General features: G+C 47.1%; 1 protein-coding gene and 1 long non-coding RNA gene across 4 annotated transcripts in view; one reads left to right on the top strand and one right to left on the bottom strand.

Moving 5' to 3' along the window:
• The window catches only part of LGR6 (leucine rich repeat containing G protein-coupled receptor 6), a 160,892-nt gene extending 144,121 nt beyond the window's left edge, over positions 1-16,771 (bottom strand). For all 3 annotated transcript variants that reach the window (XM_069074571.1, XM_069074572.1, XM_069074573.1), the window contains exon 1: positions 16,575-16,771. In XM_069074571.1, the coding sequence (XP_068930672.1) occupies positions 16,575-16,771 (197 nt within the window). The remainder of the gene's footprint in view (positions 1-16,574) is intronic.
• A 607-nt stretch (positions 16,772-17,378) lies between these two features.
• LOC138151093 (uncharacterized) lies at positions 17,379-20,542 on the top strand. The gene is made up of 3 exons (XR_011165739.1): positions 17,379-17,517; positions 17,927-18,023; positions 19,078-20,542. It is a non-coding gene; the product is annotated as an uncharacterized lncRNA (long non-coding RNA).
• Positions 20,543-26,274: the final 5,732 nt, after the last annotated feature.

Here is a 26,274-nt window from a genome sequence, read left to right as displayed (position 1 = left end):
GATGTGACTCTGAATGAGAATCTGATTGAGGACACCAGAGATCTTGAATGGCCTAGAGAGATTAAAGGAACAGAACCCAGAAAAGAAAAAGAAGATTAGGCCCAGGATGAAGAGGCTAGAGGCTGAACTTTACTGGGAATTTGCTTTGTGAATAGGGGCTAATCTCTGAGTCTCAGTTTTCTTATCTCTAAAATGAAGAGCTTAGATTTGAAGATATGATTCCAAAGACATCCATTCTAGCCAGAACAAGGGGGAAAACTCTTGACTCTGTAGCAAACAGATTCTATTTAGACATCAGGCAGAACTTTCCAGTGATCACAGTGGTGAAAAATCAGAGCAATGTTCTAGAAGTTGTCACAAGTGGAATTAATTCAGCCCCAATCTGAGCTTAGCCTGGAGGCAGGGGACTGGACAAGATGATTTCAGGAGGGCTCCCTCAGACAGTAGAGTATATAGTGGAAAGAACTGGGAGTCCAGCAAATGGGACTACCAACCCCCACTCACTCATTTATTAATTGGAGTATTATTTCACCTTTCTGTGCTGCTTTCTTCACCTGTAAAATTAGGGGGTCAAGTGACTTTTTAGATTTGATATTCAGCGATTATTTCTGGGTTTGGGTTTTTTTTTTTGCTTTTTTGGAGGGGGAAGAGCAGGGCAATTGGGGTTAAGTGACTTGCCCAAGGTCACATAGCTATTAAGTGTTAAGTGTCTGAAGTCACATTTGAATTCAGATCCTCCTGATTCCAGGGCCAGTGCTCTATTCACTGTGCCACCTAGCTGCCCCAATTATTTCTAATCATAATGCTGGTGATCTAAACTTTTTAACCCAGGTGTCTTCACCCCCAGGTCAAGCAGTTAGATCTGTGGGAATTGAGAACTTTAAGTTCATTAAGGGGTGGGGTGGATTCAGCATTCAGAGAATTAGCCCAAGTATTTTCCTCACCTACCCCTCAAGAGCTGTCTCTCTGAAGATGAATAAGTGGCCCCCAATAGATCTAACATACCCCCATTTCCCCTGGGGAATAGTGACCTCTTACCCCACCCCACTTCCCCGCTCCTGTGCCAATCTGGCCCATTAGGGCTAACGCTTTCTGGCAGGTCCTGGCCGGGCAAGCAGAGCGAGAAGAGGAACACCCTGGGCCTCTGCATTCAGGAATGGGGATCGGGCATGGAAGCGAGAGCTGGCGTAGCGTGGGCTGGCAGGGGGGAGGTGGGCATTCCTCATTCCGCTTATTGCACATAGTTAATGGGGGGCCTTGTTCTGGACTGGGCATGGAGCCCTTCAGAGGTGCTGGAGGGGACAGGCTATGGAGCTGAGAGGGAACGGGCACTGCCCAGGGAATCTGTGTCCCCAGAGTACCACTAAGAGCCCACTTGGAATCCAGGAGCCATGACACCATGATATCCTTTTCTTTAGGGGGTACGTGATAGCTGCCTTTAGGCATTTGAAAGACTGTCACGCGGAAAGGCCCCCAAAGAGCTGACCGAAGAGCAATGGGTGGAATTCTCAGAGAGACAAATTTAGGCTTGGTGCGTGGAAAAATTTCTTAACATTGAGAGCTACGCCAAAGCAAAGTAGGCTGCCCCAGGAGGAAGCAGGGCACCCTTTGCTGGAGTCCAGATGACGACCGGTCTGATAGAGTGAAAGGGAAGGCCTGTTCAGACACAGGTTAGAATAGCCTCTGAGATCCCTTTCCGCTCAAGTTTCCATGATTCTGTGGATATTCTCTTCAGTCCTGGGTTTCTTGGGATCTTCAAACCAAATCCTTGTCACTTTTTTTTCCTTTAGCATCCCATTATCCACAGACAAATATATTTAGAGAGGAAACTAAGGTTCTGAAAACTTAGCCAACAAAGTTACCCAGCAAGTCAGGGGCAGAGGTAGAATTCTAACCCAGCGACTCTGTATTTCAAGTCAATTGAAGGACAAGGACTGGGAAAGGGGGAATGGGAAGATGGGACATTAAACCAAGGACCTGACTCATGGGACATCTGAAAGGAACCTAAGAGTGCTGGTGCCAGCCCAGGTTTCCTTTAGGGCACAGCAGATGCCTTTCAAGTTCTAACACTGACTTAGGGGAGAGAGGATAAGTTGCCAGGAGGCCAAAGCTGTTTCCCAAGAGCTCCAATGGTCCTGAGCTGGCATAGATTGAGGGAGGTAAAGCTCAAGGAGAAAAATCTGTGCTGGTTGAGGCTGATTGGAGAAGCAGGTGGGATTTGACGAGAATTCTAAGCTCTGTTTAGAGGCAACTCCACTATGTAGTTCATAGAGGGCTGGAGATGTAGACAAGAAGACCTGAGTTTGAGTTCTGCCTCACTTACTTTCTGGCTGTGTGAGCCCAGGCAATTGGACACTCTCTGTGCCTCAGTTTCCTCATCTGTAAAATGGAGATAACAATAGCAGCTCCCTCCCTGGGCTCTTGTGAGGATCAGATGAGACACCAAGCATGTACACCTGCCCGTAGGGCCTGAGAAGCTAAGTTACTTGCTCAGGATTCTCCTGTTACTGACTTGTGAGATTCCTTTGATAACCCCCATCTTAGCAAGGGCTCCATCCATCCTGTCTTCCTGGCCTGGCCTCCATGTGCTCCATCTGGGTCCGTGCTTGGATCCCACTGACCCGAGATTCAGATGAGCTCATCCTCTCTCTTCCCATGGGCTGCCAATCAGCTCTGATGCTCAAGAACACCCAACACAGTGGGAAGGGAGACAGTTCTTGAGAGGCCCTACCTAGCAGAACTTGACCCAGGGATATGTTGCTTCAGTTTTCCTCCACTAATGGTCATTGTCCCTCAGCATGACAGGGCTGGTGGGAAGAGGTGACTTCTTTTTAAGCCCAGTGCCTATTTTCTTGTTCAGCTCATTGCCTGGTTTCTCTTTAAGCCCCAACACAGGCAGCACAGGGTCTTTCAAGTTGTCAAGGGACAGAGCTTCCTTCCCCCCTCCCTCCCTGAATTCCACCATCTCCCAGTTCAATGGTTCCCAGAGCCGTGTCACTGCCAATGGGGAGGGCTTGCGGGAGGGACGGAGGGTACTGGGGGAGAGAAGATAACCACTTCACAGTCTCTCCTTTTCTCTGTCAGAGCCCCAAGGGGCAGGAGGAGGGACAACAGGTTTCTCTTGGCTCCAGTGGGTCCTGAATTGGGGACTGTTCCTGGCCACCCAAGGGAGGGAGTGTGTTTGTGCTTGCTGGGGTAGGGGTGGGCCCCCATGGGGTCTCTGGCCCTGTTCTTATTCTCCACTTTTGTCCTGGACAATAGCTCTCTTCCTCTCTCCCCTTATCCCTTTCTGCTCATCTGCCCTGTAGCACAAAGGTAGGAGATTAGTTTACATTTCTTCCTGCCTCGATGCTCACAATTCTTGGACATTTGATTCTCTCCCACCCCCAACCCCCTACACACGCACCCCAACTGGAGACTGCCCCAGATTCTGGGGAGACCTGGGGGGAGAAGACAGCTTCCCAGACAGGATAGGGTGAGGCAGAAGCACCACCTGGGACACTGCCCTGTTCCCTGCCATGCCTACCTGTGCAATCTCAGATAATCCAGTTAGCCTCCCTGGGCCTCACTTCCTTCATATGGAAAATGGGGTGGTAGTAGGCTAATATGGCCACTACACTCCTATAACCTCTCCATTGGACTACCATAGTGGATAGAGCACTGGGCCTGGAGTCAGGATGAGCTCTGTTCAAATCCAGCCTCAGACACTTCCTAGCTGTGGAACTCTAGCCAAGTCACTTAACCTCTGTTTGCCTCATTTTGCTGATCTATAAAATGGGGCTAATAATAGCACCTACGTCCCAGGTTGCTGTGTGGCTCAAATGAGACCACATTTGCTAAGTGTTTAGGACAGAGCCTTGCACATAGCAAGCACCATGTAAATGCTTCCCTTCTTCCCTTCCCCCTGCTATAATAACCTTCTCTTCCCTGTTCACTCAAGACAGATCCTTCTCAGCAGGAGAAGGGCAACCTTTGCAGGCTGACTTGTCTCACAAGTCTTCCACTATAATTCGAACCTAACTGGTAGCCCTAAAGCAAAGATCCAGTCATGCCTCTCCCTCAATCAATAAACGTCAATGGCTTCCTAATATCTCTAGACACAAATACAAACTCCTCTGTTTGGTATTGGAAGCCCTTCTCATCCTGGCTCCAAATACCTTTCTGGGCTTATTATATATTACTCCCCTCTACTCACCCTATGGTCCAGTCAAAATGGCTTTCTCATTGCTTCTCGCACCCAACATACCAGCCCCTATCTCTCTGCCTCTGCCCTGGCTGTCCCCCATGCTTAGAGTGCCCTCTCTCCTTATTTCTGCCCCTAAGAATCCCTAGTTTCCTTTTAAACTCAGTCTGAGCACCATCTTCTGCAAGAGCCCTTTCCTGACCCCTCATCCCAGCTGCTAGAGTCTTCCCCCCCAGTCCCAACTTATATTTATTGTTCATATGTGTGTATGTGTATATATATATATATGTGTGTATACATATGCTTGAATATACTTATATGTCTACATATTAACTCCCCAAATAGAATGTAAGCTCCTTAAGGGCAGGAGCTGTTTCCTTTTCGTCTTTGTTTCCCTAGAACCTAACACAGTACCTCTATATAGTAGTACATAATACATGCTTGTTGATTGACTAAATTGCTGAGACTTAGAGTGACCCTTCCATCCCTAGACCTAAGATCATCTGCCAGCATCCCCCATAAGCAAAGCCCTCATCTAGGTGCTAGATGCAGGAAAGAGGGAAGAAAGAGCCCTAGATCCTGTCCTCAAGGTGCTGCCAGTCTAAGTGAGAATTATAATGATGATGATATTTCAATAGCATTTCCAGTTTCACAGCAGAACATGGGATATGCCTCCAGGATACAGATGTGGAAACATAGAGGGATAGACACTTGACCTTGATTCCATTGCTAGAGAGAATTTCCTACCAACGTGGGCAATCATATTCATCTTTGAGTGGTGCCGGTGAGAAGCTAAGTTACTTGCAGAAGAAGGTCCCACAGCCAGTGGGTATCCAAAGCCGAACTTGACCCCAGATGCTTCTGGCTTCAAGTGCAGTTCTCTATTGACTACACCACCCTTGGAAAAGTAATAAAACCAAGTGGGAGCTGTTGGAACTTTTCAAAGGGCTTTCCTAGATATTACCCCCATTTGACCTTCCCAACAGTGCCAGGAGGTAAGCAGAGCAGAGATTATGATTATTATCCCTACTTGATAGATACAGGAACTGAGGCACTCCCTTCATCAGATGAAGTACAAGGGATGAGGAATGGGGAGTAATAATGTTGATGGGTTCTACAAAGTTATCCTAGAAGAAAGATCATCAATGAGTGCCTATTGACCTTGTCCCCTATTACCAATGTGAAACTGGAGCTTAATTTAGGGGGGTTTCTAACCCCCATTTCACAGAAGGAGGGGAAATAGGATCTAGGTCACTGTGTGACCCTTGGAGGATCAGGGTCATTTTATCTCACCCCTCCCCATTTCTAAGCAGGCCACCACCCACCAAGGGCACATGGGAACATTGCCCAATAGGGATGACAGGTGATGGGTGACCAGATCCTCCCCCTGGAGCTCTGCCCACCTTTTGCAATGACTTCCAGCCTAAGAACCACATCTAAATCCCTGGCATTCCCACAAAGACTCTCATCATTCCTTCAGCCTGGACGCTCTCAAGAATACTCCCCCAGCCCCAGCCCCACCTACTGACAAAAGCACATAAGCAACTGGGGAGGGGAATGGGGAATTAGAACACTGAGATCCTGCTCTCAGCAAGGATCTACATTGTTTGAAAAGGGAATAGCTCCTCTTCAAAACCCACCTTCTTCCAGTGTCTTTCCAAACCATTCCCAAAGGGGATGGCATCACAGATCATTGAGAAAGGAGCAGAGCCGTTTGTGTGAGAAGTTTAAGAGACCCAATATCATCTTTATCTATGGGCCTTGACTCACAGCCTTGTGGGGGCAGCTTGGAGCAGGGGTAGAGAGCTGGCCCTAGAGCCCAAAAGCCTTGGGTTTGAGTCTCGCCTCTACCATATACTGTCACACACATATCCCATCACTTGGCTACTCCTCAGCAATGTCCATTATTGTTCTTGCCTTCTCACAGGGTGAGGAAGGGGAAAGAATGAGGAACTGAAAATGAAATAAAATTGAATTAAAAAAAAAGAATATACACTAACATCTGATTGTTTGCCCTCTCAGGGAGGGGAAGACAGAATTTGAAACTCAAAACATTAAAATAAAAACAAATGTTAAAAAATTTTCTAACAGGTAATTTTGGGGGTGAAATAAAATATACATTAAAAAATAACTAGAGCACTGACCCTGGAGTCAGGAGGACCTGAGTTCAAATCTGGCTTCAAACACTTGACACACTTACTAGCTGTGTGACCTTGGGCAAGTCACTTAACCTTAATTGCCTTGCCTCCTCCCCCCGCCCAAAAAAAGACCAAAAAACCTGTACATTGCAGAGCAGGCAACGGTCTACATTGGTGGACACAGTGGGGGTTCCTTATGCTAACAAATTGAAGATTTAGTCCCCATTCCTAATACCTGGAACTCCTACGTCAAGAGATAAAAGTCCATGAGACACAATGGAAAGAGAGTCAGCATCAAAGTCAGGAACATCGAAGTCAGGTGGTGGAACATGGGGGTTCAAGCCCTGCCTCTGACACATCCTGACTGGGGGACCCTGGCAAGCCCTTTACCTTCTCATCACTCTTAACCAGAGACATCAAACACAGGCCAGCACAGTCCTGAGTAGGCCCTGAACCATGTTAAAATGGGAGATATTTAACAAAATAAATAAAAATTCAATAGAACATGGAAAATATCACATTTTAAAACTGAGTCCATATGCAATTAGACAATTTTCTAATACTGTAAGTTGCAGGGCAAGTGGTGACTTCCATTAGTAAAGGGAGGCACCTCACCTGGGAGTTCCCTATGCCAGTGAAAACGCAAGTGCAGCCCTGATCCCTGCTCACAGTCGTACTTATATCTGGACTCATCCCTCCTCTCAGCTAAGTCAAATCAGTGAATATTTATTAAGCACCTACTATATATGTAGTACATATGTACTGGCTGCTTAATAAATGTCGATTGACTGATTGGTGTGGCAGGTATTGTAGAGGGAAGGGAGACATAAGAAGACTGGAAAGACAAGAAGAGGCCAGATTATGAAGTGTTTTAAAAGCCAAACAGAAGATTTCATATACAATCTTGGAAATAATAGGGATCCACTGAAGTTTATCGAATGGGAGGGGGAAGGAGAGGAGGGGCATGACGAGGTCAGACCTGCCCTTTAGGAAGGTCACTTTGATAGCCAAATGGGCAGTAATAGGGAAGGTGGGAAGAAGGGAGGGTTTGGGGGGGGGGTGGAGATAATCAATTCCGTTTTAGACGTATTGAGTTTAAAGCATCTACAAGACATCCAATTCAAAATGTCTAGGAGGCAGTTGGAGATGTGAGACTAGAAGTCAGGAGAGAGGGCTGGACCAGTAGATCCGAGCCATCTGCATTAACCTACGTTTGGTGCCTAGCTCCTTTCTGAAGCCTTCCTTGACTGCGCCAACCCTCTCCCTTACCATTGCACTTGTCTGGGTCCCTCACAAGGCACTGAGGATATCCTGCCCAGAAGGATCTCTTCTCATCCACCCAACTAGACAGTAAGCTACTTGAGAGCAGGTTTATAAGAACCCATTTTTGTTCCCCCCCACCAACACTTGGCACAGTGACTATAGTTACTTAATAAACATTTCTGGATAATGTTGATTCTTTCTTCCCATGAAGTTGCCCAGGCACAGTTCCCCTGTTTCCAGAAGGAGGAGGAGGAGGAGAAGAAGCCTTTATGTAGCACTTCAAGTTTGCAAAGCACTTTATATGTCATCATATCCTCACAACAACCCTATGAAGTAGATGCTATTCTTATCCCTATTTTACAAATTGGAAAACTGAGGCTGGGAGAAGTGAAGTGACTTGTTCAGGATCACACAGCTACTGTCTGAAGCAGGTACAAATTCAGGTTTCCCACCTCCAGATCTTACACTCTATCCTTTGTGCCTCCCAACTGCCTAGACCTTTCTTCCCTTGAGTACTACATCTCTACTAGTCAAAAGCTCTGGGAGGACCTGAGAGGGCCTCCTCCTGCTGACTGGAAAGCTGGAGGGCAGGGTACCAAATTCCTCCTATTGCCTTCCTTTATAGACGGCAGAAACTGGACTTTCAGCTTACTACACTTTGCCTGGTTTCAACTCCACAAAACCAGACACCCTGTGCTGGGTACTTCCTGGTTTCCGATTCACCCTCTGCTCCCCTGCCTACTTTTGTGTGCTGTCTTCCCTTATTAGATTGTAAGCTCCTTGAGAGCAGGGACTGTCTTTTTTTAATTAACTGAATCCACAGAGTTCAGCACAGTGCCTGGCACACAGTAGGTGCTTAATAAATGTTTATTGAATTAGAGAACAAGTTAAAGTCATAAAGGGTGAGAAGTTGGACACATTAGGAATCTTCTCCCCACACACTCCCCCCCAACCAATTTGTATTCAAGCTCTGGTACAGTACCCAAACTAAGATACCCATAGTCCTGTCCATCCCTTTGGGAAGCTCAGAATTCCTGTGGCTTTTGCCTGAGAATGGCAGAGTAAGGGTTAATGGAGGTTATGGGCATTAGGACACTACTAGTGTGGTATATATCTAATGTGAGGGATCTGGGTCAAAGGGAAGCGAAGTTAGTTGACCATAGAGTCTGGGGTTGAGCCCACCTGGTGGTCAGCCTTATTGGTATGCTGAGAGTACCTCAATTAAAGTTGAATAGGATTTACAACTATGACAACAGAATAATACATTTAGAGCTAAAAGGGGGCTTAGAGATTAGTAAGTTCCTTCATTTTACACATGGGAAAACTGAGGCTAGAGGATTTAAGTGACTTGTACAAGTAAGAAGCAGGATTTGAACTCAGGTCTTCTGATTCCAGAGCCATGTATCCTTCTATACCACAATGCCTCTCCTATGACCCTAGATCTCAGCTCTGTGTCTAAAACCTGGTTATAAGGGGTACCTTTCTTCAGTGGGCTAGAGAGAAGTCAGGGCACAGGATGGGCAAAGAGTCCTTCCCAAAGACCCCCTCTTCCAGGCAGCCCTAAGGGAAGGATGGAAAAGAAGGTAGAAAGTGGGTGAAGGGGCTGGGAGCAGGAACATGAAAGGGAGCCTAGATTCTGTAGGTGCCCTGTCCCTGAGCAGCTGGCCCCAGCCCCTGCCTGCTGCTCAGGTTGGCACAGCTCCGGGGGGAGGGGCGATGTGCCAACCCCATAGCTCTCTGAAAGCTCTCCCCCGCCTGCCATGCCCTCTCACCGCTTCCAAAATAACTCTCTTCTCACTGACCAAGTTTGGCTTCTCTGGTGTTTTTCTCCTCCTGGGGCCCAGGCTTTCATGTCTGGAGGACAGAGAGGAGAGGCCTAAACCACGGAAGGGGAATGGGCATCACACACCCCCTTTTCATTAAAGTGGATCCAACTGGAAAAGACTTTTTTAGAAAATGGGCAAAAAAAATTTGGAAACTGCCTCCTCCTCCTGCTCCTCTCAGATTTAAATCCTTTATCCTTTGTATCTTCCTTAAGGAACCCAAAGCACTCAAATATGCCTGTCCTTGTCCTTGACCTCCTGGTCCCCAACCTACTTCTCCCCACACAGAGAGGGTGAATAATTATCCCAAGGTCACACAGCTTTAGAGGGCAGAATTTAGAGGAAGACACTGCCCTCTGGAGGTACTACAGCATTAAAGAGACAAGAGCTATGGGTGATAGTCCTCTGAGCTGCTTCAGGAGGGAGGGGGGAGGAAGTTCTATAATTCTTTAGATTTCCAATTTTTGAGAAGAGCTGAATTCTACAAATATATACATTGTCATGGAATGCCAGCCTTTTCCAGGTTGAAGAATATCTTCTTTCCAAAAGACCTTCCCCAGTGCCAACCCTGACCTTATCCTTAGGCATCTTGAGGGTTGGGCCTTCCCTTATCTCAGTGTCTCTAAACCTGGGAAACTCTGATGCAGACCTCTTCTGAAAGTCCTCTCTTTTCCACGGAGCTGAAGGGTTAATGGGAGGGTGGGAGCAGTCCATGTCCCCTGTCCTCAAGGAAGGAGTTAGAAGATGGGTCTCAATGAGATCTCTCCAGCCTATTCCCTAACCCTTCCAGGAGGCAGAAGGGGGATACTGAGGAGGCAGAGTCCAGAGTGGGTGGGGGGATCCTAGAAAAGCTGGCTTCAGCTGGGCTCTTGCCTTTTTTTTTCTTTCATCTCTGTTCCCTCTGGAGAGCTAGTCTACCCCACCCCCACCCACCTTTGGGGTAGACAAGCTGTGAGCACCAACCAGGAGAGGAAAAGCACTGATGCCAAAACAAAGATGCCAACCTGGGGACAGGGGGATGGAGGGAGAGAGAGGAGGGGAGCTGGGCCTCAAAGTTGAAAGCTCATAGGATAGTGGAGGAAGGGGCCTGGGGTGGGGATGTGGGGAATGGAGGTGGGGCAACTCTGTTCTGAACCAAGCTTTCTTCTCCTCCGCCAGCCACACCCCACCCAACCGCACCCCATGCCTGATGCCAGAACCAACCAAGAGGTTTCCTTTTTCTCTTGCCTAGGGCTTTGTTCCCTGCCTTTCCTTTGAACTAGGGTGTTGGCTCCTCCTCACCCCCCTCCCCAAACCTCCTCCACCCCTAACCCTCCCCTGGGGTCTGCCCTCTGATGAGCCCGGGCCCCCAGGCCTTGCTTTGGAGTGAGGCTGGCACAGGAGATACCCCCCAGGGACCCCATTTCTTGGAATAACTCTCCCCCTTGTTTGCCCCTTCTCTTCAGTGCCCCTAGACGTCTCTGACTAGCTGCTCCCTTGATTCCCGTGAAAGGCCTCTCTTAGTCACTGTCCAACCGAAGGGGGTGAAGGGAGCAAGACCCAGAGCAAGCACCTAACCTTAGGGAAGGATCAAAGGATCATAGCACATTAGATTGGGAAGAGACCTTGGAAAATATCTGATGCAACCCATTGATTCTATAGAGGAGAAAACTAAGACTTGGAGTAGTTTGCTCAAGGTCACACAAGTTATAAGTAGCAAACTGGGTATCAGAGCGGTTCTGGGTATGGTTTGTCTTATATGCATTTGCACTTGACTAGACATCCTTTTCTATGGGGGAGGGAGGAGGTCCTCTTTCAGACAGGGAAGGCTTCCCCTTCAGACTGGAAACTCCCTGAGGGATTGTAGCCCACAGAGCATCTAGGACAGGACTCCCGGGCTGCTCAGGGCAGGACTGAGGAGGTGGGCTGAGGAAACTGGCATTTCCTCCTGCCTGGAAAGCTGATTCCAAGGTCTCCCCACCATCTGGGATATCCAGCTGTGTGTTTGGGCAAGGGAGACACAGAGGTGAACTTATCCTTCTTTTACCGACGCTCAGCACAGCGCCCGGCCCACAGTGGCATTTCATGGATCCTTGTTGATTAAGTGATTGCACTTTCCAGAGTTTAGGCCTTCTTACTCTGCAGGCTCCCTAGCACCGAGGACAGGGCTCTATTTACTGGGGTGGGGAAGAAACATCTATCTTCAGAAATGCTGTCCTACAGAACGAGACATTCAGAGGGGGATGCAAAAGGAGAAGCTAGTGGTCTGTGGAGATTTGAGCTCTATCTTCCCAATCCAGATGAAGCAGGACAGACAGTGGGCCCCAAAGTGACCATATCTATTGGTCTGAGTGGCAAAGCTCAGGTTAGACATAAGGAAGAACTTCTTAACAGGAAGAATTCTGGAAAAAATGTTCAAAGGAGACACTGTAGCATCTCTTCCTCCCAAGGTCTTGACAGACAGAAGAAAACCCCTTCCCTCTAGGCTCAGTTAAATATGGATGGAACCAAAGAGTCCCAGAAATAGTCCAACTTGGTAGGGAATGATATGGTCTTCCCGGGGTTACAGAGACACTAAAGGCACTCCAAATGTCATCCAGCTTGTTATAGTCCCTCATAAAATACCTCTTCTATGGGATGAGAAATAAAGATTCCCCTACATACATACACAAAAGTATCTTTCCTTGCCACACATGGATACTAGGAAGTGTACTGGATTTGGAGTCAGAAGATGAATCAAGTCACTTGCTGAGAGGCAAAGGGGCATAGTAGATAAAGGGTCAAGATGACTTGGGTTCAAGTCCAGCTTCTGGGACTTGACACGTAAAGGCTGTGTGATCCTTGACACATAAAGACTTAACCTCTTTGTGGTCTAAGCAACTCTCTAGGACTACAAGTTACAGAGAACGTGTTGGTCTGCACAAGTAGAGGGAATTTCTTCACCTGGAAGTTCCCCATGTCAGTGAGATCATAGATCCAGTCCTTCTCCCTGTCTACTTCAGAGGGTTCTCATGAAGTCAGCACTTTGTCAGCCTTGAAGTGCTCATTTCAATGCCTCAGTGATCAGGAACTGAACTCCCTTATCAAAAAAAAAATGCTTCCTCTAGTACCTCACCTTCTTCAAGGACCCATCAGCCCATAATTATTTTATCAAGTACAGACTAAAACAAATGCCCTACAACTCAGTCCCACAGATATTCTCTCTCTCTAGAAGAGATCTCTGAAGTCATCAAATTCAACCTCCTCATTTAACAGAGAGAGGTTAGTGTTGGATGATCCAGTAACATGTCCAAGCTTTGCAGGTGATAGGTGGCTGAGGCTACATTCAAAGCCAGATCCTTTGACGCAGGAGCCAGCCCCCTATCCACATCAAGCTGCCTCCCACCGGTTCCATTCACTTAGCATTCATTCATCCCTACTCTTATTCCACCCCCCCTTTGATATCCCCACCTGTATACAGAACAGACACCTTAACCAATCAACAAGCATTTATTAAGCACCTACCTGTGCCAAGTTCTGTGCTAGGCAGTGGAGGCGCAAACACAAAGGACGAAACAATGCCTGCTCATAGCAATTGTCTATCTTTGAGCTAGAAATTTAAGAGAGATACTGTCGTGTCTTTGAAGCATCAGGAAACCTGGTGTGGAGGGTACCTCAGTTTACTAAATGGTTGATCTTGAACAAACCACAGCCTTTTTGGTCTTCAGTTTTCTCATCTGCATAGTAAAGAGACTGGAGCAGACTATCTCTAAGACCCTATCAGTTCTAAAATTCGAAGTTTGACTAAACCGAAGGAACTGGGTTGAAATCACTGCAAGAATTTAAGAAAGACATTAGAAGAATTTCCCAACAAGTAGGTCTGTTAGTCACCTTTCAAGGGTGAGGAACCTGCAGCTTCGAGGCCACATGTGACCCTCTAGGTCCTTGGGTGCGGCCTCCTGACCAAGTCCAAGTTTTATAGAACAAATCCTTTTATTAAGAGGATTTGTTCTGTGAAGGTTGGATTCAGTCCAAGGCCTGCACTTGAGGACCTAGAGGGTCACATGTGGCCTTGAGGTCACAGGTTACCCACCCCTTTGGGCTTAACCCAAATGTGAGAGCTAAAAACTGAGGAAGGAAACTAGCATTTACTAAGCTACTTTTGTGTGCCAGGCAACATGGATGGATTTGTTTTACAAATATTACCTCATTTGATCCTCACAACAACCCCAGGAGGTAGGTGCTATTATTATCTCCATTTTACAGTCAAAGAAACTGAGGCAGACAGAGGTTAAGTGACCTGGCCCCAAAGTTAAGTGCCTAAGGTTGGATTTGAATTCAAATCTTCCAGACTCCAGGCCCAGAGTTCTATCTACTGTGCAACCTGGCTTCCTTTAAATTGAGAAGTTTCCTTTAGATACCATTTAGAAAAGGATAAAACAAGTCTTTCTCCACCCTTACACCATGTCTGATGCTTCTGCACGTATGTAGTTGATACTTGGGGAAGGAACACTTGATTTGGAGTCAAATGACCTAGATTCAAATCCTAGCTCTGCCACTGAAGGACCTTTGATAAGTCATTTCAGCTTCAATTTTTTCTTTTTTAAAATTAAGGAACTAGGTAGAATGAGCTAACATCACTCCCACTTCTAGACTGCCCACGTCTTTCAACAAAACTAGACTATCCCCTCTGCATCCTGCCCTGTTTCCCACCACCACCAATGGGCTGTTATTTGTTCATCTGGTGAGGACTAGAACAAAGAAGGGTCCTATTCTCCAAACCTGATACCTCCAAGCAAGCCCAAGCAAGGGCAGAGAAGACATGCAGCTATAATTCGGTGTCCCCTTTCTCACCCAGATTCTAAGGGCTCCTGTTAAATTCCAGGCACCGTCTTGGAATCTGTCATCTCTTTGAGAGAGAATTCTCCACACTAGGATCCAGCCTGGGGCTAGCTGAGACAATCTGTCCTGAAGCTCCAAGTCAACAGGGACCAGACAGGAAAAAAGCTCAGGAAAAGCCAGTTTCCCTGAATACTACAGCCTAACATCATTTGGAGGGTTTAGGGGAAATTGTTTCAAGTTGGTGGGAAAAAGCATACCAATGATCCCAAGTCCCTAAGTGGAAGTGCTGGCCTTTCCATTCCTGGTGTTCTTACAGGGAAGGAGAGTCATCTGGCCCCTACCCATGTGGGCTAAGTTGGATTCTTTGGAGGAGGGTAATGATCAAATGGAGCTTTGGGACAGAGAAGAGGAAGAATGCCAGAAACCCTCAAAGAAAGGTGCTAGGGGCCTGGAATGGGAGGCTAGCAATCCAACTAGCTTCTGCCCTGAATGTGGGACCTCTGAGAGATATCAAAGGCAGTAACTCTCAGGCAGAAGAAGTTGGGGGGCAGGGGTTTTCCAATTTCTCCCCCAAAAGAGTGGGAGGCAATGGATAGATTTACTCCTCCCTGGAGACTGGCTCTGATCATCCCACCTGTTGTTCAACTCCTAGAACTGCCCAGCATGGGCACCTCATATCCACTGACCTTTCAAAAGCCCTAGGGACCAAGGCTATCTGGGAGGAGGAGGAAGCATCTCTTTGTCAGAAGATCAGAGATCTAGAGCTCAAAGGTCATCTAGTCCAGTCTCCTCATTTTACAGGAAATCAAGGCCCATCAGTATTAAGTAATTTGCCTAAAGTCACACTACAGGTGTCTCACAGATAGAATTTGAATCCAGCTCTTCTGACCCCAATGCCAGTGAGCTTTCCACTGTGCTATGACATTTATTCTGCTAGCCACCTCCCCTATCATCCAGGAGGAACCATAGAGGAAGCCTAGACCCACACCCCAATGTCAGAGCTACCCAAACCTTAGCCAGTCTTCCCAAGAGTCTTTTTCTTTCAATGCCTTGGACTTTTCCAGTTTTACATGCTCTAGGAGAGGGCTAGATCTCTTTGGACAAGAGAGGAGGATCATTTCCCCAGGACTTCAGAAAGAGTATAGAATGGGAAATAGACACCTAGCCATTCACCCCTACAACATCCTGGCCCCAATACTGGACAAAGTCAATCTTCCCCCCTACTGTACTTACCACTAGAAACCAGAGCCAAAGGCAGGGAAGTTTGGGGGCAAAGCCCCTTTCCTCTCCAGGTTGTAGGGTCCTGCACAGTTGGACTGAGTTGAGTTACCCTTAGCAGGCTCTCCTTCACATCCCCCTCTTCCCCAGGCTATCTCACCCCAACTCAGATACTAAAAATGGTTCTCTGCCTTTCAACCTCGTTGTCTGCCCACAAATTAGTGTCTCTGAGGAGGCCTCCCCCGGGGGACACAACTTCAGAGAGGCCCTTGGGAGAAAAGGGAGGGCCAGGGTCAGAGGGTGCCCTGTGGGTCCCCCTACCAAGGAAACAGGAATTGAGTATGTGCCTTCAAAACCCAGGCCCTAGTACCCCTAAATCAATCCTGGATTAGCTCCACAAAATCTGTCTCCTTGCTCGGGTAACTGAACAGATTACCTTGCTCTTCACTCATCAGACCCATACCCCATTCAAGACAATTAGCCATGCCCTGACTTACCCTCTGTCTCTTCCCCCTCAAACCCTGAGCTCAAGAAATGAAAATAGTGGCCCAGTGAATTTCATGCTCGTCCAGACCGGAATCCTGGGGTCCTCTTGGCAGCTACAGCAGTGCTGCTCTCCCTAATACCCACTTCCCTGCTCCAATATCCTCCTTTCATAGAAAAGAAAACCAAAGCCCAGAGAAATGGGGTGACTTGCCCAGGGTTCCCCAGGTAGTGTTAGGGATGGCAATTGAACCCTGGACCAGAGCCCTTTCTGTTACACTGCACTATCTATCCTCTCTGGAGAGGAAGCTCATGGGATCCAGGTGACCAGGGCCATGACTCTGAACCTCAACTAACTGGAAAAATCAAAATTTAGGAGAGCAAGGACACCTTGCTTTCGCTATCTTAAGCTTTGCCAAACTTGAGAAGTCAACTGGATTCCCTACACACATCCGAATCTCTCCCAGTAGGAGAAAATTCTGCTGGGGTTCAGCAAGCAACTTGAGAAGAGAGGAATGGACCAGCAAGGATGCCCCAGGGTGCACCCCTAGGACAGAGGGAACATCTCAGACTCTTTGCCCCAGGCAGGGGGCACCCAGAGCAAGCCGCTGCCTGGTAGTGCCCCCAAGGCAGGAGTGGAGAAGGAAATGAGAGCCCAGTACTCACAGGTACGCCGTCAGAGGGTTCAGGTTCCCAGGCACCGCGGAAAGTCCCATCTCGGAGCAGTCTACCGACAGCATGATGCGGTCTTCTTCACAGTGGCACGGCGCCGGGCAGGCAGGCGCTGGCCCCGGCTGGGGGGCCCCGCCGTGGCACACGACAGCATAGAGCCACACGGCCCAGAGCGGAGCCAGGGTGGGCATCTTGGCGCCCGGCAGGTTGAAGGGCACCTGGCGGGCACGGCGGGCAAAGCTCCCTCGCCCTTTCCCTCTGCGGAGCCCAGCCAGCCTTCGGACCCCGGGCGGTCTCCCTCCCTGTCGCAACAGGCGCAGCCCCTGGCTAGGCGACAGCGGCAGCGGCTGCTCGGAGGGCGCAGCGCGTGGGGACGGCGCAGTCAGAGAGGGGCAGGCATTGTTGAGTGATCTTCGTTCTGGAGTTTCACGGGCTGGGCTTGCCAAGGGAGGGAGACACAGGCGGAGGAGGAGTCAAGGAAAGTTTCTACGCTCTGGCTCACTCCCCTCTCCCTCCTTCCCTTCCTAGCTGGCAGGAATTTCATTCAAGAAAAAAAAAACCGAGAAAGAAAACCAAGGGAAACACATAGGAAACCCAGAGTCTGAGGGACCTGCACTTGTTTGGAAACAGTCATCCAGGGATGGGAGGAGCAGCGCACGGACCTCAGAGACAGCCAGGCAGATGGAGTGCTGCCTAATGGAGGGGCAAGGGCTGGCGGGGGCGGGGCGGTGTTAGATGAGGGGACCATTGAGCACCCAGGTGCGGGATGTTAGGGTTTCGAGCTGGAAGACACCGTAGAGGAAGGCAGGGACTTTGCGCAAATGACTTCTCTTCTGGATTGTAAAAGGAAGGTGCTGTGATCGCATGGCCCGACTTTGCCTTAGTTCACGTCTGATTCTTCTCCAGTGCCTAGCACGGCGCTCTCAGCACACAGTAGGTACGTACAGATAAAGACTGCCTGTCTTGTGTCCGAAAGAAGTCCATTTTAAGGAAGAGGAAACTCAAGCCCAGTGAGGGGCGTAACTTACTGAGTATCACACAGGTAAGGCCAGGGTTGGAATTCAAGTTCTCAGACTAAATTCATTGAATTGGAGAGGAAGGGAGAAAGTTCTCCTGATACCCTAGGGACGGGGAGCCCGGAGAGGGGTCACTTCTCTTCTAAACCTGTTTAATCCTTTATATTAAAAAAAAAAAATGGTGGTTTGGGGAGGGAGCGATTTTTCTACATTAAAAAATAGATTTTTGTACATTAAAAAAATAAAATGAAATGAAAAAAAGTGAATGAGTTGGTCTAAGTGAACCCTATGGTCACCCTTTCCTCTTTTCCTATTCTAAATCTGTGGCAGATGCTGCAGTTTTCACAGGGGCTGTACCTGGCCAAGAACAGAACCCCTCTCATAAAAGAGACACCCTTGATGCCAACTACTGGATTTGGATCCAGAGGTAATTTAATCCAGTCCTTTCCTTTTATGCATAAGGAAATGGAAGTCCAAACTGGGGAAGCCACTTCCACTAAGTCACACAAAATATGGCAGAAAAGATTGGAACAACTGCTTCTGTTGTTCCTTGGTCCCTCATGATCCCAAAAGAATAGAATCATAGGTTTAGAGCTGGAAAAGGCCTCAGAAGTCATTTCCTTTAGTTCAGTTATTTTACAGATGATGAGATTGAAGCCCAGAAAGGTTGAATGACTTGAGATAACATGGGTAGGAAGCAGCAGAGGCAGGATTTGAATCCAGATCCTCTGACTCCAGATCTGGGACTCCAGTGTCCCTGAGGCATGGCCCTCTATGGTGCAGCTTTTCAAATCACTCATATACACCCTTTCCCCCCATCCCATCCTCTGAGAAATGGAAGATTCCCTTCCTGTTGCCACCTTAGGGCTACACTTTACAATCCCCATTCCTACCTTCTCCGTCATCCTGTGCCACTATTGTACTTCCCCAGGGGAGGGGAGGAAGGAAACAAGCATTAATTAAGCACCTGTTGTTGTCCCTATTCAGTCGTGTCCGACTCTTCATGACCCCTTTTTTGGAGTTTTCTTGGCAAAGATACTGGAGTGGTTTTGCCATGTCCTTCTCCAGCACATTTTATACATGAGGAAACTTGAGGTAAACAGAATTAAGTGACTTGCCCAGGGTCACACAGCTAGTAAGTGTCTGAGGCCAGACTTGAACTCAGGAGAATGAGTCTTTCTGTTGCCAGGCCTATACGATCTAGCATGTAATATGTCGTTAAAGACACAGAGATTCTCCTTCCTTTCTCCCAGAGAATCCTGAATTCATTGGGCTCAGGAGGTTGGGAGAAGGTTAGGGAGAAGCAAGCAGAGTGGAATGTCAATTAGCTTGAGCAGATTGAGTTGAATTAAACTAAAAAAAAGCCCCCAAAAACAAAACAAAACAAAACAAAAAACTGGTTGAGCTCCACCTAGGGGCTCAGGTCTTCCCCTGCAACCTGGTTTGAAGAATTATGGAATCTCTATTTTTTTTTTTTGCAGAGCTGCTGAGGGATTTCTGTAAGGGACGAAAATAGGAGCCTGGGTGTCTGACTCCTAAATTCTCTTCTGAGTTAGATCACAAGGAGGCTTTTCAACCTCCTCCTCCACCTCCATCCCCTCCCGGCTGATGGGATGGAGAAGAAAACAAGGAAATTAGTGGATGTCCTCACTTGCCAGTGTAGTCAGGCCCATCTTCAGTGATGAGGTGGTGCCTGGGGAGAAGGCCCAAATTCCAACACATTCAGGAATAGAGTGAATAAATAATATCTCTTATATCGCCCATGCCGCAGCCCAGACTTCTATTTCACCAAACTCCTTTGTCTCTATCCTCCGGGAAATGGAAGATCTTCCCCTCTTCCCATACCTCTGGGACACACTCTATCCCCCCACCCTACCACCATCTTCCCCGACACCCTACCACCATCTTCCCCGACACCCTGTGCCATTATTTATTCTACTTCCCAGGGGAGGGAAGGAAGGAAGCTAGCAACTACTATATGCCAAGCACTGTGCTAAACTGTTGATCCTCACAACAACCCTTGAGGAGAGAGGGGCCTTGGCTATTCCTGTTTTACAGTTAAGGAGCCTGAGGCAGATGAAGATTAGGGTTTCACAGCTAAGTAAATATCTGAGGCTGGATTTGAACTCTGAACTCCCTTACTCAAAGGCCCAGTGCTCTACCACTGCTCCTCTACCCCCTAGATAAAAGGGAGAGTAGGTAAGAAGAGTAACCCAGAGTTTTTATTATAGGATCTTAGAGCCAGAAGAAATCCTACAGATAACTGAGTTCAACCACCTCATTTTATAGATAAGAAAACTGAGTCACAAAGAGTCACTCAACCAATAAATGTCTGAGGCAGGATTCGAAGCCAGGTCTCTAGGATTCTAAGCCCATACTCTATACATCATGTTGCCTGTTCAATTCTATCTGACTCAGCCTCCAGAGTTCCTGCCCAGAACTCTAGGAAGAGAGAGTGGGAAAGCATAGCCAAGGAGGAACTAGAAAGCAGGGAAGCTGACCCTGCATCCTGTAATGGGAATGCAAATTTGGAAGATCTTCCCTGCCCCTAGGCTAAAGTGCACCTGAAACATGGGGGTGGGAGGCTTGTTTTTCAGTAGATACTTCTTGATTGGCCAGTGAGTCAACAAGGTTGTTACATTCTCTGAGCCAGGAGAAGGCTATATAAGCCCTGATGTGTAGCTTTGTTTTGGGACTCACTTTGAGAAGTGTTCTGTGATTTGATCTGAATTCTGGGAAGCCGTTGTTGAGAGTCCCCGGCTTTGAAAAAACCCAGATGTTGAAACCCAGATGTTGACTGGGTATGGATGTAATGGTTGGACAGTTTGGAAATCTGTCTACTTGATCTGTCTCTGTCTTGATAATTCTGCCTGTATATTTTGAAGTTCGGGATGCTGACCTTTTTCCCCTGAACAAGGTAAACAATATATGGTCTGACTGATTAAAGTAAGCTTGTTAACCCATTTTGAGTTGCTTTCCTTTAACAAAGCAGATCCAAGAACCTGTGGTGGCGGCAAACCCTGAGGACGCTTGGGGTCCTTGCCGCTACACATCCCCAGGCAGCTCTGTAGACCGATGCTGGATAGTAGAATTCTCAACACCCTAACCACTCAGTTTCTCAGTCTACTAATTTCCCATGACCTACTCCTCCATCCCACCTCAGCCATGCACAAAGATAATAACATCCTTGATCTCTCACCCACAAATGCACCACCTCCATGTTCAAGAATTCTAAAACCCCCCTATCTGACCATAATCTACTAAGTTTCCACCACTCCTTCTGCCTTCCCCTACCAAGCCCTACTCTTCATCCACACTGCGGCCTCCAATCCCTCGATCTCTCAATTCAGGCTATTACTGCCACACTAGCCATTTTCTTCTCTTTTCCCCATCTTGACCCTCTGGTGAACCAGTTCAATACTAAACTGTCCTCTTCTCTTGAGTCCCTGGCCCCCCTTATCATATCCTTAATTGTTCTCTGTCAAACTTCAGCCTTGGATCACTCCCATCATCCATTGACTTTCCTTCTACACAAATGCTGAAAAAGGTGAAGAAAATCACACAACCCTTCTAACTGGGTCCACTATGAATTTACTTTACATAACTTCAACTGGGCCTTCACTGTTGCTAGGTAATCCTACTATATCTCCCTTACCAACTCACTATCCCGCTGTCCACAATGGGTCTTCCAAACCTTTTCATCATAGACTAAAGAACCAAATTGAAAGTCTACAAAACTGTTGTGCTGACCTCATTGTTATATATTTGTGAAACCTGGACGGTCTTACCAATGCCATGCCAGGAAAATGAATCGCTTCAATTTGAATTGTCTTAGGAAGATTCTGAAGATTACCTGGCAGGATAAGAGACCAGACACAGGTCCTTTCTTGAAGGCAGATAAGCTGCCAAGTATTCAAACTCTACTACAGAGTATACAACTCCAATAGACTGTCCATGCTGTTTGAATGCCAAACTTATGCTTGCCAAAAAGACTATTTTAAGGAGAACTCACATATGGTGGTCAGAAAAAACGATACAAGGACACTCTCAAGGTCTCTCTTAAGAACTTTGGAGCTTATTGTGACAGGGGAGGCACTGGCACAGGACTTCCCAGGATGGCATGCCCTCATCAGAGAAGGTGCTGTGCTCTGAGCAAAGTAGAATTGAAGTATCTCAAAAGAGTTGCAAGATGTACAGATTTAGAGGATTCACCCTAAATGTTCACACGTACTATTTGTGCCAACCTGTGGTACAGCACTCTGAGCTCATACTGGTCTGATCAGACACACTAAGATGTGACTCTAACGTAGTGATGTCATTTTGATCCTCTTTGAGAACAAAGGCCAACAACCAACTGATCATCCTCTTCTCTCTAGGCTTTAGGAACACCACTCTCTCCTAGTTCTTCTCCTGACTTTCTTTTAAATCTCTTTTGCTGGATCCTCATCCAGATGGTGCCAACTAACCGCAGGTGTTCCACAAGGCTCTGTGGGCCCTCTTCTCTTCTCCCTCTATATGACTTCCCTTGGTGATCTTATCAACTCTTATAGATTTAATGCTGATGATTCTCAAATCTACCTATCCAGTCCTAGACTCTCTGCTGACCTCCAGTCTCCCATCTCCAATGGCCTTTCAGATATCTCAAATTGGATGTCCTGTAGACATCTTAAACTCAACTTGTCCAGAACTGATCTCCACTTTCTCCCTAAACCCTCCCTCTTCCAAGCTTCCCTTTTAACTTTGAGGATACCACCATCCTTCCAGTCTCTCAGGCTCAAAACCTAATTGTCATCCACCAATACTCAACTCTCTCACCTCCATATCCAATCTGGATTGCCAAGGCCTATTGATTTCATCTTTGCAACATCTTTCAAACATATCCCTTTCTTTCCTCTGACTGCTACCACTCTGGTACAGGCCCTCATTACCTCATGCCTAGATTACTACAATAGCCTGCTGGTGGGTCTGCCTGCCTAATCTCTCCCCACTCCAGTCCATCCTCCATTCAGGCATCAATCATTTTCTTAAAGTGCAGGTCTGACCATGTCACCCCTCCCTACTCAATAAATTCCACTGGTTTTTCTTCCACCTCCAATATCAAATATAAAATCTTCTATTTGGCATTCAAAGCCCTTTATAAACTAATCCCACTACTCCCACCTTTCCAGTCTTCTTACCTCTTATACCCAGTCATCTTCAGTTGTCCTGATCTATATTTTGTCACTGGACCCAGATGGCTCTAGAGGAGAGAGTGAAGCCAGTGACTTTGCACAGCCCTCCCTCATTTAAATCCAATTCACTTGCAAGTCATGACATTACCTTCCTGATGTCATGGTCCTCTTCGAGAACGAAGGGCAAACATCAACAAAAAAAGCCTCTTCTTGGGGTGGCTAGGTGGCACAGTGAATAGAACACCAACCCTGGAGTCAGGAGGACCTGAGTTCAAATCTGGCCTCAGATGCTTGACATACTTACTAGCTGGGTGACTTTGGGCAAGTCACTTAACCCCAACTGCCCTCCAAAAAGCAAAAGAAAAAAAAATAGAAAAAAGCCTCTTCTACCTTCTACATACATACTTTTCAAGGCAGTGATACTGGCTGTTCTGAGAGTAAGATACTCCCTCTCTCTGCTCCAGACATTTTCTCTGTGTCCCCCATGCCTAGAATTCTCTCTCCACTCATGTCTGCCTCCTGGCTTAGACATATACATTTTTTGAAGGTCACCTGAAATCCTTTGGCAGGTCAAAGGTTGTGCAGGCCTATGGTAGGTGCTTAATAAACATTTATTGACTGACTGATTTCAATGTCCTGTCAGAATTGTGTGTGTTTTTTCTCCTATCCCAAAGCAGCCAGCCTGGGGTCATGGTCTCACAATCATGAATCTATTTTGTGCTCCTTTGAAGGAGCCCTACATTCTCTCCCTTGATCCCTGAAACCTAGATCCCTTGTCTTATACCAGCATCTCTACCTGTTGAGAAACAGGAAACCCATGAGGTCCTTACCTCCATTTTCTCTGTCTCTCTGCTGGGCTTTCTGGTTGGACTAGATGCTCTCTGAGGTCTCCTTCCAGCTTGGAATCTATGATTCTGAATGCTTTTTCCTCTCAAGGCCTTCACTTCCAGCCAGTCCAAATAGCATGTGCCTAGCACTGTTCTGGGTGTTATAGGGGGTCCTGAAGCAATGTAAGGCCTGGTCCCTGCCCTCAAGGAGCTCACAATCAACAAGACATAGGTCTCTATGCTGTCTTCCCTTCTCCTCTTTCCAACACTAGCTCTAAGAACAATAATCAAATCAATCTTTCTAGTCCTGGAAAGTACATTGGTTCCAGTCTCTATTCTCTGACTTTCCTGTCCAGAACATTTGTCCCTGGCCATCCCGCCCAACATGTGTCGCCATCTCATTAAATTGCAAACTTTTCCAGGTAAAACCTGCTCTGCTTTCTTGTGTTCATGTCTCCAGCCCTTAGCATAGTGCCTGGAACACAATGACTAATAAATTCGTTTCCATTCATTCTTTCAATTAGACAGCCAGAGCTAGGGTATGCTGCAGATTGAAACCCTTCGCCCTTCATATGCTTCTGTACGATATCCACCCTAGGATCCTTCTGATGTTGTCTTCCAGATCCCATTGTGGAAACAGACAGACCTACACAAATGCAAGTGTGCCTTAGAGTGTCTCTTCCTCCACTTCCCAGTTTCCTTATCTTTTTCTTTCCCCTTCTGTCTCAGTTTCCAATCCTTTCCCTTTCCAGTATTCTCTCTCCTAGGCTCCTGTTGCTGAGAGTGGTAAAGGAGGGCAGGAGTCAGGAGAACTTGGCCAGCTTGGCCTGATCTCCATCCTCCCATAGGAGCAGCCAAACCTCTGCCTCCTGACCCCACATCACAGTACGACTCTCCCCCTTCCACCCAGGCTCTCCTAGCAGTGAACAGAGTCCAGATGAGTGATTATGGCTGTGGGTGGTCCCCAATGATGTCAGCAGTTAGATAAGGCACATTGCATTGTCTCTGCCCCTGGTAACATCTGTGGAAAGGAAGAAGAGGGATACCCCATTCCACAAGAAGGGTGCCCCACTGGGGTACAGTTAGCCTAAAGGAAACACTGAGGGCTAAGAGACTAGTAGTCTGGGATCTTGGGCAAATGGGGCAAATAAGAAACTCAGGAAGCTAAGGGTGGAAGGCTGGGAATATAGGGGACTGAGACTAAGGGATGGGTGAAACTGGAGGAATAGGGAGAAATGGGGAAAGGGAAAGGGAGAGGGAGCAGCTTTCCTACAGAGTAAATGGGGGCCAAATGGAGAGAGAGAGATGGGGACTCAATAAGGAACGAGTTACCAAGTTCAGCACTTAGGGAAAGGTGGGGAGTTCAGGCATGTAAACACCTCCAAGGGTGTGCCTGCCAGAGTTAGCTCAAACTAGCTTCTGAGAACCAATTGTTAAATTGTCAGAAATCCACTTCAAATCAGTGTTTGATTTATTGTTTTGTTGACTGTCAAACACATGGCTTGTAGGTGGAGTGAGGCCCAAACAAGATTAAATTGTAAATGGAAAATATTTAACAAAATTAAGATACCAGAGAACATATATAATGTTAATCTCTGATTTTCTAAGTCAATCTGCAGTGTTCATGTATCCTTGTATACTCAGTTTTAGAAGCTTCATTTCCATTAGAGTTTGATGCCACTTGTCTAGACTTAATAATAAATGTTAATAATACAGAATAAATTTTAAAAGTATATCCTGCTTTTTCTGAGAGATAGTTGGTAAACATTTACCAGAACACTCCTGAACCTTCCTCTAACCTCAGAAGAACTAGATTTAGAGTCTAAACCTAGCAGGGCTACTCACTACCTGAGTCACCTTTTGGCAAAGTGCTTCCCTCTCTGAGTCTCAAATTCCTTACCTATAAAAATGAGAGGAGTGGTGTCAAATTCAAATAGAACTGAATCTCTGTGGGCTACAAACTGACTTAGAAAACCACAAATTAACATTATCTATGCTATATTGCATGGGCAGCTAGGTGATTGTGATAGTAATGGCAATTAAAGATTCCCCTGTATTGGCTTGGTTTTCAAATTGATTGTGTTAAAACCCAGAGCTTGTTAATCCCACCTGTGGGATGGACTTATTGATGTGAAAAGAAAGTCCTGAACTGGGAGGAGCTGGTGACGTAGATTTGGAGAGACAAGAGAGAGGCGGAAGATCTTTTTGGAAGCAGCACCTCGTGGAGAGAGAGAGACTAAGAGAATTGCTGGTGGCCGCTTTGAGTTGCCCTGGACTTTTGAGACCTGCCCCCTGAGCTGCCAAGGACTGAGGAGACATGGCTGTTTTGCTGGTACTTTATCTGTCTGTTTTGATGTTGTTTTGCCAGATTTGTCCACTGGTGAAAGACAGTCCTTTTGTTGATGAAGTCCTGGAACCTGGCTGTTCAGTAAGAAGCTCTGAGACTGTCCTGCAGACAGAGAGTGAATACTGTCCACTGGTGAAGGACAGTGCTGTTGTTGCAGGGGTCTGGAGACTGTCCTGCAGACAGAATGAATACTGTCCACTGGTGAAGGACAGTGCTGTTGTTGCAGGGGTCTGGGAACCTTTCTGTTGGTTCAGAAGCCCTGAAGAAGGATTTTCTTGTTGTATGTTTACAGAAATCCTGGGAGAGGGCTTTGCTAATGTGTTCAGGGGTTCT

This window comes from Petaurus breviceps, unplaced genomic scaffold (assembly GCF_028583685.1).
Source record: "Petaurus breviceps papuanus isolate PSGF00001 unplaced genomic scaffold, PetGlider_PUasm1.0 90895, whole genome shotgun sequence".
Taxonomy (NCBI): Eukaryota; Metazoa; Chordata; class Mammalia; order Diprotodontia; family Petauridae; genus Petaurus; species Petaurus breviceps.
Note: the sequence above shows the minus strand (reverse complement) of the source record. Positions and strands in the feature narration are given on the sequence as shown.